Here is a 16,730-nt window from a genome sequence, read left to right on the forward strand (position 1 = left end):
ATATATTTTGTTTTTTCATTGTTTGTTACTTAAGTTCCCTGAAAGCGTCATTAGACCCCCCCATATCTCTGTCGCGTTCTGATGATGACAGGTCTATCCTTTTCTGCCTTCTCGCTTTTTATCATATCCGTTTTTGATATTCCTTTGATTCTAAATTTTGAAAATAATAGAATTTAAATTAAATTAATTCACAAGAAACTTTGATGTGCTGTATCAATGTTATACTGGTTTTAAAACGTTCAGGCAGTAAAGTAGGCAGCATACAGGAAGTAAACAAAAATACAGTGACAGTCTTGTTCTGTACTGAAGTTGCCATTGTATAGTGAAGTGAAAGGGTTAGTGATCACAAATGGACCGGTTCGTGTGGTCTAATGGCTTGTTGGAAATGAACGAAACTTTAGTGATTCAGCAGAGAGGAGTCAGGCTGTATGACGGAGATGAGAAGGTACAAACCGCAGCCTTACTTTCATGCTGGATAGACCGAGATCCCCGGATTTAGGCCTAGTATTAAGACAAAAGGGGATCTAAGATTGACGAACAGTCCTGAGTTGTTTTGTAGTTCAATTATTTGATATTAACATTTCACGGAGCAGCCTACGTACAGTTTTACAGTTAAAGAGTGATTTTGCAAAGGTGAACGTGCTCTGTAAAGAAGTGTGGTCTTTGTGCTGTAGTACTGCAATTCAGAACAAAATAAGTCGAACACAAACTAAATTTAAACCTCTGTGCCCTGAATATTAATATTGAATCCAGCTATGTTCAAAATAATGCCATTCTGTTTCCATAGGCACATAGGTCCTAGGCTTGTTAACTAGTTGTTGAAAATGCCTCGCTGTTGAATTGCTCCTGTGCATGCTCTTGTTTGCCAGGCTAAGCTTGATGTGGGGACAGCTCTTCTGAGTACACACCGATTAATCTGGAGGGACCAAAAGAATCATGTAAGTCTTTCCCCCCTATAATACAAAATGGTTGTAATAGAACCGTCATTCCAACGTGAACTTCTATGAATTTTGTGCATATCGGAATGACGTTTCACGGTGCAAAAAACTCTTAAATGATCATGCTGAATTTCTTTAATTCTCTTGTGTTTCAATAAATAACATTATGAAAAAATAAAAGGCCTCTGCACACAGTGACACTGGTAAAAATGCTACCAGTTGCTTTGCCATTATGAACACATTTCAGTTACTTTTGCAAGTCCACATTTATTTGTTCAGAATTGGCATCTGAGGAAAATTCCACTCAACTTTGCCTTCTCTTCTCTGCAGGAGTGCTGTATCGCCGTTCCTCTGTCACAGGTTATATTCTTTGAGGAGCAGGCAGCTGGGATTGGAAAAAGGTAAAAGCAGCTGTAGAAGGGAGCCGACTGCTCTTCTGTTGTCACAGTACTTCTGTTTCCAGTCTCGTCCTTTCGTTTCCATTTTTCAATCTCCTTTCCTCTTGCCTCTTTACATTATCCCTCACTGTCCCAGTGACAGGAACAGCTGCAATCAGTGAATGTCAGGTCACATTCGTAAAGTGTCTCTCCCCTATGCCATGTCTACTACATTTTGAAAAAAAAAAACCCAAGCTGACGTATGTTGGAAGAATCAAAAAGAAGCATTTAAAGTACATGAAGTGTTCTCCAGGTGTCAGCCAGACACTTTTGGAGCAGCTTTTCTGTAACTTCCAATCAATTTGAAAACAGAGACAACAAACCTGCAGTTCAGAATTCTGAAAAGGAGGCACACTTCTCTTTTCAGCATGGAATAAACCTTTACTTGTACCTTTGCAGCCAACACGTATTGACGGAGTTACCCACTTGAGAAAATTACAAGGTTTTAAAAATGGATTTCCTGCTCCTGCGTGGTTTCAGAAGTGAAAACGTACAGTATTTACAGAGGAATTGTGCACCAAATGCAATTAGATTTTTATTTCTTCATTCAATGAATTAGAAGTTCTCTCTTCTTATAGAATTCCTCTCTTTGCCTGTTTTTTTAAATCATAATGTAGTTGCACTCCACACACGTAAGCTCAAACTCTGCATCACAACTGATTTCATTTCTTCTTTTTGTTCTTGACTTACTAATTGTAACTTCCCATCATATTTTCTCTTGTTTCAATACAGTGCTAAAATAGTAATTCACCTTCACCCTGTATCACCCAATAAGGAGCCGGGACCATACCAAAACAGCAAGTATTCCCACATAAAACTGTCCTTCAAAGAGCATGGTCAGATTGAGGTAAATCAGCCCTCGAGACTGAAAGAGAGTGAATTGCAACCATAATGCACAGTATATGAACTAGTTGTATTAAACACCTTATATATGCATCCCCTATTACTAAGATCCTTTACCAAAAGAAAGAATGGATGAATGTCTTGAAATCTTGGTTTTATTGCAGAATGATTTAATTTGGCTCAATTGTAAAAGAGACATGTTTTCGGAATTACAACTTTTATTTAGTGATTGTGGACAGCACAGTGGAGCAGTGGTTACCATTGCTGTCTCGCAGTGCTGGGGCCCTGGGTTCAGTTCCAGACCTGGGGTGCTGTATGTGTGGAGTTTGTGTTCTCTCTCTGTGTTTGCATGGATTTCCTCCAGGTGCTCCAGTTTTCTCCCACAGTCCAAAAACATACTAGTAAAGTAGGCTAATTGGCTTGTGGAAGAATTAGCCTTAGGACTGTGTGTGTGTGTTTTTGTGTCTACCCTGCACTGGACTGACATCTCATCTAGGTTCTATCCTGCCATGCGCCTGTTTCCCAAAAACGAGATTTTTGAAACCCAGACTAGACAAAGAAAATATCCCTCAATTCTAACACTGGGGATGCTCGAATTCTAAGTTGCCAGTGTGGTCATAGCAGCAACCACACAGTTTCATTTTCCCTGTGAAGTTTTACAGGCGGCTGTCAGAAGAAATGACTCGGAGGCGATGGGAACAGACTCCAGCCTCCCAGGCCATTCCCACTGGTACTGGAACCCAGGTGACCAGATCTCCACATCATGCCTTCACCTGTGGGATGTTAAATGTGACTAGGCAGAGAAACTCACTTGGTCTGCAACCACATGAATATTGTGTCTAGTATCTTGCTTCTTGGTGTAATAATCACTGATTGAACCAGCAACTTGGAGTTAGTAACTTTCCTGGCAGGGATTTATAATTAAAATTGAAAATAATCGTTTAAAATTAGCATTTTTCTTATTGTAAATCTAGAATGAGTTTAGTAATTTCATTTGCATTTGTCAGTGCATTTAGGAGGAAGTAATGCATCATTCGGCCAGCATGTGGTGCTGTTTTTACAGTATTTGGGATGCCAACCCCTACAAAAAAAAGGTATACTGTAGATTCTGCTCTGAAAAGGTCAGATTCTGTTCTGAGACGTAACATCTTAGAGCTCTAAACTCTCTCCCAGGTTGAGTTAAGGTCTGTGTGTCCATACGTATTTATGTTTGTCTTACATAAAGTATGTGTCATGCAAGATTAAAAAGCATATTGATACATTTTGCATACCAATTATGGTATCCCTAAATGATTGTTAGAACTGTTTTAAGTTAGCACTGGAGTTCTTTGATGTGATTTTGTTTTTTTAATCTTAACTAAACCCAAGCTGAGAGGGGTTGCCTGAATGGGTTTTTTTCCCTTCTTTGATGCAGTAAAGGCAGTTTCTCATGCTGTGCCCATGGCCTTGATGGAGACAGACATGCAAGGCATTGTTAACGTTTCCTTCCTCGTTCCTTGTTTGGCTTGCAGGCAGGAAGAACCCGGGCTGTTGGAATTGTGGGTATTGAGAGGAAGCTGGAGGAAAAACGAAAAGAGACGGACAAAAACATTTCAGAGGTGAGGGGCGAGAGCCGGGGGGGTTGTTGGTCAAGGTTTGCTGGAAGGAGAGCCTGGATCTGAGATCTGAGGTCATCCATCTGTCTGGTCTGGTCCACTGTGCTTCCTGCTCCACCCCAGACACCCTCCACCGGCCAGCGGGATGCACGCAGTGGGCTGTTCCAATGAAGAGATTTATTACAGTGATAAAGATTATGTGCTCTTTGATTCTGAAAACAATTCCAATTTTTCTTTTCTTTATATGGCAGTATTTATCCCTCAGAAGGGCTTTTTGCTTCTGACCAAAAAATAATAATACACACCCACATGCTGACATGAGGCAAAAATATGTTTTTGAATGTAAGTGGTAAATGCACAATGCAAAGTAAAACATCCTTAAAAGTAGTTAGGTTGTCTTATTTTAATTTCTTATCTTTACTTTAATTTTAGTGTTGAAGGAATCCTGAAATATGCACACTTTTAAATAGAGCCCTTAGAAATATGTAGTAGATCTAGAAAGATCTTTAACAGATCTGTTATTAAACGTCTTTAATAACTTAATTATTATTAACTTTATTTATTAAACTTTGTGTTATCAAGCACAAGGTGTACCACTGAAAGAAGAATGGAAATTACTAAGCATTGAAACCTGGAGTGATGTTTGTAATATTTATTTCACAAAAACAGTACAAAAGTAAATACAACACATCTGCAATATCAAATGACAAATTTGTTGATAGCTCATCTAAATCAAAATGTCCCTGGGAGTTCATCACACAATATCCACTTTTTCTTTTAGCAGGACCTCTGATTGGCCTTTCCAAACCTTACCGTTAATCCGATAGCTTGCAGTTTTAGTTTACACGATATAATTAATAATGCATACATTACGTACTGTATACAGAAAAGTTATAAAAATGAGAAATTTATGACTCCCCTACAAGCAGATAAATATGAGAACCGCTCTGTTTAACCCTTCTTAAATGACCAAGATGGGAAGAATAGTTTGCCGTCATTGGTAATCTTTCTAATGTTCTTAGCCTCAGCAAGTTTACAGGCCAATTTGAGCACATCTTGGGCAGACAGTGATTAACATCTCTCAATGTGAGGAACCGCAGCTGAGGTCAGGGACTTGTCTCTAAAAAAGTTCCTGTTGAAAGCTTCTGTGTCCTGTGAACTTCATTTGTCAGTCAGTAGATCTAAATAATGAAAATAGGCAATGGAATACACCCAGTTGTAAACAATAAGGCTGCAACTCAATCAGCGGTTTCTATGGCAGTTTGAGACAGAAGTACGCACTTCATTGAGCACAGAGATCTCAAAGATAAAATGACAGCTATTTTATCAACATGTAACATATTGTTGAGACTTTGAAATAGATCTAAAAATATACGATGCAAGAATAACTTTAGACTCCAAAATGACTTCACTTTACTTAGTTATTTTGCAATTTTGTACAACATGTTTTCTAGACACTTTTTTAATGAGTGCTCTCCTTTGTTATACGTATGTAAACCTATATATACGTATGCCATATATAAGCATAAATAATGGAAGCATGAACATGTAAGCATAAATAAGGCAGACTGTACAACTAAAGGTTTTGATTATGAAAAAGGTACACCTTAATTGTTATTTATTATGTCATGTTAGACCTGTTTTTGTCAGTGTTTTTGTTGTTTATTTTTTAAAGAACATAGAATATATTTATCTGCAATTCACATTTTACTTTATACCATATATCCCATGAAAATAATGTGGTGATCTGATCTTCATTGCTACTAATACCAGAGTGCTAATAATTTAGTAAAGCATGTAGGAACTGAAGTTTTCATTTGATAAAACGTACATATGGTGGCTCCAATTAGTATTGGTCCACCTACATCCAGAGCATGAAAGTGATTCCAAACACTGGAATAGATAAGTGCTTCAATCAGTCACAAAAATAATATTTTGTTCAGTTATAATTGTATTTTTTTTTAATGGCCAGTGGCAAAAACAACAAATATGGTTAGAACAGCAGTCATGTCCTGGGCTCTTTCTTCCGAATAATAATAATAATGAGAGCAGATATGAACATATCAAAGCCTGTTGCAGCTGTTTGTGGCAGATTGCACCACGGGAATGGAGTCTATGAAATGAGGCTGGCTCTTAGCATCAGTTTTGGTTTCATTGATGGATGATAGATTTTCTTTTTCTGGTGCTCTTGCATTTTCCCAAAGGCTTCCTGCCTGTGCTGTGTGTGGCTGATAAGAACAGAGCAGTGCAGCCCATTGTTTATCAGAGGAAGTTCCTGCTAGGTGTGTGTGTGTGCACTGGCCTTTTGTTCCCAGACTCACCCCTCATGGACGGACCGGAGTTTGAATAATGTTAAAAGCTTTGAACCCTCAATTCAACAAGAATTGTACCCAGTACTTGTTTTAGCTTCTTCCCATGTTACTGAGACTCCACTGATTGAGGTCTTTGACTTTCAGTGGTCCACATCTTGTCTTGGAAATTTCTCACCCAAGGCTGTACACTGTGTATAAACCCAATGTGTGTCTGCTGGGAAATAAATGATCTTGTAATCCTTAGATGAAGATGCCAAGGTTATTATTTTAATTTGTCCCTTTGTAAAGAATTGGACACCATCTTTATTAAGACACTGAAATGGTTTCCACTTTAAAAACCCAACTGGCTTGCACTGTCTTTTCAAGTTGCATTGTCATTTCTTTGTCAGTTGTATCTTGCCTGTTTTACAGGTTGTATTTTTCAATCCCACTGATTTCAGTTCAGTATTGTATGTAGTTCTGTAGTTTGATAGGGTGCACCTGGCATATGCAATGAGTGTAGAAATGAGTAAACAAACACTGCATCAGAAGACTGCTGGTAAAGAAGAGCCTCTACTTCTATGCCCTTCCACATGTGTCTCCTGGTTCATGTTTCACTGTTAGCTTTTGAAAATGTTCACTGGGTGGATTGTATTTAATAGTCATGGATGACTGTTACATGTCGTCTGTGAGAAGTTGGGGTTCAGGCCTCAAGTGGATTGGCCTGAACTGTCTTCTGTCTCGAGCCCCATTTGAGCACCTCTGAGCTCAATTGTGTAGACATCTGACTCATCATTATCATTAACCATGTGACTTTCTGTTACTGCTTTGTGCTTGCAGAGGAGCAGAACATCCCCAAGGTGGCATTTGTAAGCTAGGAAGTGACATTGATGTTACTGAGGCTGTTATTGATGCTTGAGAGTGTATTACTCGATACAGTTATTGTGCAGTTTTATGACTCCTTGTTGGATGAGAATAAAACTACTGTTGTGGTCTCCTGTGTTTTATTGGAATAAATAACCTCATTAATATTTTACATTTAGCAGCCATATCACTCTGCAGCTCACAACTGGCAACCCACTGAAGCTAAGCAGGTGTGAGCCTGGGAAAATCTAAGGTTGCTGCTGGAAGAGGTGTTAGTGGGGCCAGCAGGGGGCAATCACACTGCGGTCCATGTGGGTCCTAATGCCCCACTATAGTGACAGGGACACTCTACTGTAAACAGGCGCCGTCCTTTGAATGAGACGTAAAACTGAGGTCCTGACTCTCTGTGGTCATTAAAAATCCCAGGGCATCATGGCTTCCTAATAATCCTCATCAATAAATTGGCTTCATCACTCTGCTCTCCTCCCCACTGACAGCTGATGTGTGGTGAGCGTTCTGGCGCACTATGGCTGCCGTCGCATCATCCAGGTGGATGCTGCACATTGGTGGTGGTGGAGGGGAGTCCCCATTACCTGTAAAGCGCTTTGAGTGGAATGTCCAGAAAAGCGCTATATAAGTGTAAGCAATTATTAATTATCATTATTACATTTATCTGACGATCTCATTATTACCGTTGATGGTCATGCAGCACCAAATACATGATCTATAAATATATATAATAAAATAAATATTATTTTAGTTATATGATGTTCCATAGCTTTTTGTGGGTAGTATTTCTTTTTCCAAGTCGTGTTTGTGGATATTATGCGTTCTCATTTTGTAAAATCCTACGATGCATTAGTACAAAGGGTGACAATATAAAAGAGGTTGCACTGTAATCCCTTATGCAGGCTGACTTTCTGTACCTGGTTCATGACATTTACTGTATATTCTGTAAAGGAATCTTCTACTTTTATTTAATTAAAAAATAGATTTTTAGATTAATTTGCATGCTTCTGTTTAGAAAACTGTTTTAAAGAGTTTAATTCTTTAAGAGACAGGACTTGCATTGCATTTGATTAAATACATGTGACAGAAAAACAATAAGTGTGTTATTTTGGAACTGGATTTCAAGTTTCTCATTCCTTTCCCACAGGCTTTTGAAGATCTCAGCAAGCTTATGGAAAAGGTAATATTTGATAAGTCAGCTGTATATGATTATCCTTATCATGTGATGGTGCATTACAGAGTTAAATTGTTCTTCTTTTCCTCAGGCAAAAGAAATGGTAGAATTATCCAAATCCATAGCTAACAAAATCAAAGAAAAACAAGGGGACATCACAGAAGATGAGGTAAGCATTGTTTTTGATTGACACTTTTAGTCCATGAAGGAAATTCTGGGTCATGGTGGGTTTATTTAGTTTGTCCTTCACAGTTCACAGTATCAGAGGACAAAATTCTTTAAAAATATGCTTAGGGAGCCAAGTATTTAACAAATAGTTTTACTGCAAAATGAAGGCTTTTGAAACTCAAACCCAAAAATGAAAGGAAATTTTAGGGGACCTTGGTGAATGGTGCCCCATATTCATTTTCTGTAATAGTTATTTGACAGTGCAGTTTAACCTCTGCAGTACAACTCCTCATAGGTGCCTTTGAGAAGTCTTTTAAAAAGCAGAAAGGTCTTTCTATATTAACAATAACAGTTATTATGACAGTCAAACAATAAAAAATGTTAAAGAAAATACAATTTTGAAAATACAAAGTTGAATTGTCATTTATGTTTCTGCTCCACTGGGGAGATTCTGTATAGTTAAGAGCCTGAGCCTGGCAGAGCAGAATGTAATAATTACATTGTTAGGGACCTCTTCTTCTGTGAAATACTCTTGTGTTCTCCAGGCGTGAAAAAGCATGTTGCTTTATAAACATAAGCATCTTAACATTATTGGATTAGAGTCTCTTTGCCAACACATGGACTGTTAAGCCTGCTTGGCAGGACTATTAGCAGTGGCTTTGAACAAGTCTCTCAGAACATTTAAGAACCATCTATTCCTATTTAAGTCTTTCTCCTGCCTTACCTATAATCCTAAATGCTCATGAGGAAATCTACTTTTTGAATGATATTTTATTTAATTTTTTTTAAAGTGTGTTTTGCCATTTTTTGTGTGACAGAGATTAAATTGTAAATTTCTTTGAATCACCATTTCAAATTGAGGTTATCTGTCACATGGTAAGGTTTTGTGCTTATTATATTTACAGTATATCCTACACACGTGCATTTAAGTCTCAAATGTCAAAAACCAAAGAGCAGCAAAGCGATACTATTCTTACCTTTGTGCTTTTCTGCAATTTCAGATGAAGAATCATACAATAAAATACTCAAAATGTAAATTAAGAGTTGTCTTAAAGTTTCATAGATCTCTTGAATATTCTAATGGTTGTGTTAAACCCATTGGTTAAACTGAATCCCGTGCTTATTGCTATCCTGACTCTTCCCAACAGACTATCCGTTTTAAATCTTATCTATTGAGTATGGGCATAGCAAACCCAGTCACCAGGGAAACCCATGGCTCTGGTACACATTACCACATGCAGCTAGCCAAACAGCTGGGAGACATGCTGCTGGTCCCTCTGCAGGTACGAAGCCCTCATTATATTCCATCTGCTACCAGTGTATTTCTGCACTAATCCAGTTTGTTTTTCCCATTTGGAACACGGATGTCCAGCTTCACTTCGCAGCTGCAAGCCCCATATGAGTGAATGCTCTTATTTCGCTTAATTTCCTTTGAGTTGTTTAATCTATGAATTTGATCATGAGGAGACAATGAGCGAATTGAAGAGTGGGGTGATGACATCTGCCTGAGCAGCTTGAACATTGAATTTCAACACTGAGCAATGTTCTGTGGCCCCCACAGTCTAACCAGATCCCCCTTTTTTACAGCGAGTTTCTACCTGTGAACATTTCTAGCGGATGAGGCCTGGCGACCTATGCTGGTGTGCAGTGAGGTCCATATAGCTTTACAACTAAGTGTTCTTGAGACATTTAAGGATGGCTGCCTCTGCCTGCTCTCATCAGCAGAGCTTTCTCTGACACACCGACATAGCCTTTTCTCCCTGTGTGATACTCTTTGCTTTTGAATGCCAAGTCAGATTCACTGCTATTGACATTAGTGTATTTGCCCATAAAAAGGAGTATTTTTTTTCTTTTTTAAAGGAGAGAGGAGGCATGATGGCTTTGAGTGAAGTTTATTGTTTAGTCAATCGAGCCCGTGGGATGGAGGTAAGATTGGGACCACCCAGTCCTCTTATTTTTAATGTGTGCTCCTTTTCTTAATCTGTTGCTTTGACTCAGTTTATTTTTCATTCCCTTTCTCCATACATGAAAAATAGATGTCCAGTTTCATGTTGGCGCATGCCAGACAAAATAATGAACATTGCCTTTGGCATTGGCATTTTACTTCTTGACTGATAAAGATCATATGTACTCTGACCCAAATCTAAGTCTCTTCTGCCAGCGCAAATCATCCAGGCCTCTCTAGGAGAATGGATTGGCTAATTACCTTTCTAATTGGGGTGGCAGTATAATCAGACGTGACTGTGATCCCACTTGACCCTGGTTTAAGCAACTTGGAATTAGGAAAGGCAGAAGAAGCCATCTGGATGGCTGTGAGGGAGTGATGAGGGTTTCTAGACCACTTGGTCTTCTCTTCACTTGGCCTGGAAGTGGGGATATGGGATTATTGTACTTTATCTCAAAATTTCTGGTGCATAATATAATACAGAGAAATATTGGATGACCTCTTAAGGATGGATTGTTGTTATTCACCTTTGGAGTAATGTTATCTTGACAGAACATCAAACAATTTGTCTCTTTATCTGATTTGGTATTTAGGCACTTTACTGTGTTTAATCTGAATGCCAGTATAGGTAGCACATTGTTTCTTTGCCACAATGTCTGCCTTTTTTCTGATGCACTATTACACTTCAGTGATATGCTGTATATCATGTCACATCTGTTATCTAGAGCTCTGGCAGTTTTAGATAAATACGTTTGTTGTGAGTATATCATTATACTCACAAGTGGTCCCACCAGGAAACTGCCCCATCGCGCACTGCACACAGTATTTCAGCAGCGAGCACAACGTGTGCTGGTACGATTTAATATTAAACAGGATGAATATGGCATGATTGAAAATGTTCTGCTGCTATTAACCCTAAAGCAATTTGGATGCAGAACTTGGATGCTTTAAATAACACATTCACCTCTCCATTTTCCGATTATCTGTTTTATTTAAAAAAAATAAAAGTTAGAAAGATTAGAAAAAGGTTAGAAAATCTGAATAAAACAGCATGTTGAAAAAGTCTTTAATCTTGATGCAGAGAATACAAATCTGATTACAAAGAGAGGTACTAAATGAGGATGTGACTTAGGGAATTTCACAAGGTCCCGGGAGATCAACTTCTTTCATCACTGAAAAAGATGGGAAGGGAACAACATTGGATTCCTTAAATGCTGTACCTGTTGAACTTGAACTTGAACTTGAACTTTATTGCCATATGTAACCGGTACTGGTACAATGGAATTCTTACTTACAGAAAGTCTCTTGATTGTAAAACAAGAGTAAAAAACAAAACAAAGTGCAAACAGTGCATCAAGACAATGTACAAACAAACAATAGACAATGTGCAAGTAAACATGTAGACAGTTGCTTTGCTTATGAGAGAAAATTGCTTGTTTTTCTACTTCTCATGGACTCATGTCTATCAAGGGCTTAACAAAATCTCTTGTTATTTTGTACCCGTCACATTTTACTGAAAAGTGCTCCCACACACAGCCCAACGTACAGAAAAATACGAGTAAGATACCCATTGATTATTAATGTGATGTTCATATATCACAATCATATTAATGTGATCCATGTTTGTTTTATGGGCTGCATGTTCTTATACAAACTAATCAAGTGAAAGAGAAAATTCTCTCTATATATACTATCATCTAAGTATATCTTTGCCTATTTACATCGAAGCAAGCTAGCTACTCAAAAGAATCCTATACCTGGTGTTGGTTTATATAGCCTAATGTGTAAAAACAAAAATTGATCATACTTCTTTTTAACAAGATGTTATCTGATTCCATGTCTTTTTAGGACTTTTCAAGTTCAAGTTCAAGTTTATTGTCATTATACTCATATACAGGTACAGTATATGGTATAACAAAATGCTATTTAGCTAGCTCTCAGACGATACGTAGTACAAAAAACAACAACAATACAATTGTATAATAAAAGAAAGACAGAGACAACAGGCAATGTGCAAAACAACAACAGGCAATGTGCAAAACAACAAAAAGGTAACAGGTAATGTGCAAAAACAACATCAGATGTGCAAAAACATACATCAACATAATGAAATAAAAGGATAGAAATAATGGGGAGTGAGCTTTTCGACATGTAAGGTAGAGATAGATTTCAATGTGTGAGTTTTTGGTAAGAAATAAAGAAGGCACTGTGAGGTTCAGATCGTAGGTGAGAGTGGCTGGGAGTTTAATAGTTTGATACTGTCTCTGAGTCTGGTAGTCTGGGCACGAATGCTCCGGTACCGTTTTCCAGATGGTCATACAGTCTGTAGATGGGATTTGTGGGGTCTTTGATGATGCTTAGAGTTTTCCTCAAGCACCGTCTGTCATAAATGTCCTGTATAGATGGGAGGGCAACCCCAGAGATTAACTGGGCAGTTTTCACCACCCGCTGTAGGGCTTTGCGGTTTTCTTACGTTTTATTTAACAATTGCAAATATATATCAAATGTTGGGAAAATTCTAAAGCTTGTTACAGTTCTATATTGTGAGGCACTATTAGGATTGAGAGGGCAAAGAGGGGAGCATTCTGAGTTCTGAACAAGGCCTTCTGTTGCATCAATGCCAATGTGATTGGTCTGTGGATGTTATCCCTGTACAGAAATGCTTAAGGAAATCCTGAAAGTCTGATGAACTCACTTTGAGGGGTTTCTAGATAGACCTGGGCGGATGAGATTCTGGAACAAAAGAATCCTAAAAGCAGCCATCTTCGCCTGCGCTAATTGCGTTTTCCTGTCTCAGGAAAGCTCTCCGGACATCGGCACTGTCCTGTTGTGATCTCCGCAGTGCACACACTTGTCATGGCTTTTTGTACGTGTTTCCTTTCAGTTGCTATCCCCTGAGGATTTGGTAAATGCCTGCAGAATGTTTGAGTCCCTGAAGCTGCCTTTGAGGTGAGTGTACTGTCTGAGAACAAGGTGGCTACTGACAGTAATGCCAGCAGCCTGAGTGAATTCCATTGATAGCTTCCATTTCCACATCCTGTTTTGTTAAGACACTTCTGGTTTTAAGTCTTTTATAAAATAAATGGGCAGATGTTCAAAGAATTTGTCTAGTTTTAGAAAGCCCAGTTTTAGTACTTTCTGGTGAGGATTTTTTATATCCATTTGTTATGAGAATGGTACTTTGTCTGCATCCCAAAATGCAACATTGCATAGAAGTGTGCCAGACTTCATTTTGTCATGTCAAGCTGACTGAGAAATAGGTATTAATTGAAGGACAGACTCATAGCTTCAGACAATTAGCCACAATATTTGTGAAGAACTATTGGAAATTCCATAGCTAGTCACTACATTTTTACCTTTTTAGTAAATAGTCTCATACAATACTGTATATATACTATAATATTCAGACAACACCTGTGGTCTCATTCTTAGGTGTGGTATTGAATGTCAGGCTAGCAGTGCGATTTGTTCTTCTATTTTGCTTAATGATCTCACTCTATACTGTTTTAAATGTTACTGTTTTTTTTGCTCAGCACAGTGCTTGCTTTGCTCTGCCAGGCTGTGCTAGTTGAATTTTACATTTTGTTAGGTTGTTGTGTGTGAACAATACTCACTGGATTGATGTGTATTGTTGAAGGACAAGAAAACCTCATAGACAGTGTATACATATTGTGAGTCAACCTGGATAAGGGCAAGGAAAAGTTTGTGAACCCTTTGGAATTACCTGGATTTCTGAATTAATTACTCATAAAAATGTGGTCTGATCTTCAACTAAGTCACAATAATGGACAAACACAATAATACAAAAATATTTTTTCAAACCTGGACAGTGAATGTTTAAACAATGCATTCAGTATTGACAAGAAGAAGTACAATTGTTTGTGTGTTATTTGTTTAAGCAGATTGTGTTTGTCTATTATTGTGACTTAGTTAAAAATTAGATCACATTTTTTATGAGTAATTAATGCAGAAATCCAGGTAATTCCAAAGGGTTCACAAACCTTTTCTTGCAACTGTATGTGTTTTACAAAGAACACCTATCAGGCATAAGCAGGTGTATTTAAAGTATAAACACTCACTAGGAATTTTGGGAAACAATAGTAATGAGCCCCCACAGTTTCAGGATGGTAAAATGAAGAATGGTCTAAATAGAATTAATTTTGCTTCACATATGTAATCAAGGTTAACAGCCAGTATTTTTCTAATATAAAGTGGCAGGAAGTGACTGTGTGAGTTGTGAAATCAAATAAAATTCAACAACAGTTGCACTTAGGGTCTTACCTACATGTATGATGTCCCACTGTGTCATTTTAAATGTCATGGTAATCAGGAGGAAATTAATAGTATATGGTGTCACATTCTTGTGTTCTAGGTTACGAGTTTTTGACAGTGGTGTTATGGTTGTTCAGCTACAGTCCCATAGTGAAGAAGAAATGATTGCTTCAGCACTTGATAATGTAAGCTTTTTATTTGCCTTACAATTTCAGGTTAAGTGATCTGTTCTATAAACTCATGAAAAACACATCAGACTACACAGTTAGATTTAATAAAGGTTGTGTAGTTTCCTGTACAACTTTTCAGTGCCCAGAGGTTCCAAATAGCTTTCAGCTAGACACCATGCATGAGCGGACTAGGAATGCCTATGGGATTGAATATTATAACCAGATGTTGATCTGGAAGACAAATACATCTTTTATGGAGAATGTCTGATTGCAATTTTCCATCAGATGCAGGTCCATAGCACATGTGCTTCCAAAAGCTAAACCTCCAAAATAATCCAAACAGCCATTACTTTAACGTTTTATATATTTTTCTAAAATTCTTCATTCATAACAATAAAATAATAGAACTAACCAATTATTGTGGAAATCGCAAAGCAAGGCCTTTGTGTGACAAATTGGATTAACACATGGATTAACAAAAAGGAAGTGTAATCTGTTAATTTTGTTTTTATGTTCTAATGAAAACTGTTACAATGATAAATATTCAGTTTTCTTTTCTGCAGGTGACTGAAAAAGGCTCTCTGACCTCAGAAGAGTTTGCAAAACTTCTAGGACTCTCAGTTCTTCTTGCAAAAGAGAGGTATTGGTATACAGTATTAGCAATAAAATGATATAAAATACAGAATGTGAAAACTGTTAAAGAAAACTGTTGAGGTATTTCTTCTTTCTGATGTGTGGCTTATTAATGTCTTAGCAACCCTGGACTGATTACCTTTTCCCTTCTGAAATATAAAGAAGTAGAAAATATAAATAATATACACTGTAAATTTATGCCAATGTAATATCACTCCAACATATTATTTGAGAAGTCTATCTTCCCAAGCAGAATGTGTGAACTGTCTGCTTTTATCTTACCTTTTTATACAGTAGAGTCAATGTTCAGTACTGGGAATAAGTGCATTTTACTTTTGGCAAACAGAGGTATTTTAATTTCTCACAAAGCAGATACTTAGACTGAGCAAAGACCTCACAACGTGCATGGAGAGGTTTTGTTCAGTTTTCCATAACCCATAGCCAAAAAAGTAAAAAACAAAACAAAACATCTGCTGTAAACACACTTATGTTTTACATCCATTAAAAGAGGACCTATTTTTATTTCTTATGGATTTTGTCTCCTTTTTGTAGTATTTATTTTTTGTGCATAGGTTTTGCATTCAACAAACCTGAAGCCAGTGGCAGAGGTCAGCTGTAAATGTAGAGTAACACTGCAGGGTGAGGTTAGAGTTTGATGTACACATCACATTACACCACACGTTCAAAGCGTTGCTGTGTTTGTAACTGTCAAAAAGTAGCTGGAACTGTTATATGAACATTCATTTAGTTACCTTATTAAATTAGATTTAGCTGGCATCCCAAGGTTATATTGTGAATATAAAGCAATAAAGACAATATTTGTGCATTTTTTCTTTTTTTTCTGTTTGCAGGCTGCTTCTTGCTGAGAAGATGGGACACCTTTGCAGAGATGATTCTGTGGAGGGCTTGCGATTTTATCCCAACTTGTTCTAAGATAAAAAGAGACAATGCCAATGTAAAGAATATCTCAGATACTTGGTACTTGAAAAGTTCTGCTCCAATGGACCATAGCCTGTACTTTATGTTCTGGGTGGGTACAGCCCTCTGTGAGTGTGGCAAGACTGAGTTATGAAAACACACCGACCTGCTTGTCGCCTCTGTCAAGGATGGCAAGCTTCAGCTCTTCACGTCGAAATTGGATTGAATCAGCTTTATTTGTGATTTAAAACCTGGACTCCGTTGCTCTTCAGTTCTTTAAGAATAAATAGTTGGCTGGTCTGCACATTGTTAGACTTTTACCCTTTGTGTAATGTGACTTGATTTTACTCTTATTTAGCAGTCTGCATAGGGAAGATAGTGTGAATGGTCAGGCTACCTTGCATGTATCATTTTTCAGTGATATTATCCCTGATTTTGGGGTTACAACATCCTGTACACAAGCCCTAGTGAAC

At 37.7% G+C, this 16,730-nt stretch overlaps 1 protein-coding gene across 1 annotated transcript; it reads left to right on the forward strand.

The window, feature by feature from the left end:
* Window positions 1–181: 181 nt before the first annotated feature.
* On the forward strand, window positions 182–16,577 carry vps36 (vacuolar protein sorting 36 homolog). Its single transcript, XM_088639528.1, has 14 exons — window positions 182–445; window positions 870–938; window positions 1,269–1,339; window positions 2,108–2,222; window positions 2,873–2,962; window positions 3,730–3,816; window positions 8,125–8,157; window positions 8,243–8,320; window positions 9,468–9,602; window positions 10,180–10,245; window positions 13,149–13,213; window positions 14,637–14,721; window positions 15,270–15,346; window positions 16,191–16,577. The coding sequence occupies exons 1-14, from the start codon at window positions 350–352 to the stop codon at window positions 16,270–16,272; spliced, it is 1,149 nt and encodes a 382-aa protein (XP_088495654.1). The 5' UTR covers window positions 182–349; the 3' UTR covers window positions 16,273–16,577.
* The last annotated feature ends 153 nt before the right edge of the window (window positions 16,578–16,730 follow it).

Source organism: Lepisosteus platostomus, chromosome 7 (genome assembly GCF_059453375.1).
Source record: "Lepisosteus platostomus isolate fLepPlt1 chromosome 7, fLepPlt1.hap1, whole genome shotgun sequence".
NCBI classification, from domain to species: Eukaryota; Metazoa; Chordata; class Actinopteri; order Semionotiformes; family Lepisosteidae; genus Lepisosteus; species Lepisosteus platostomus.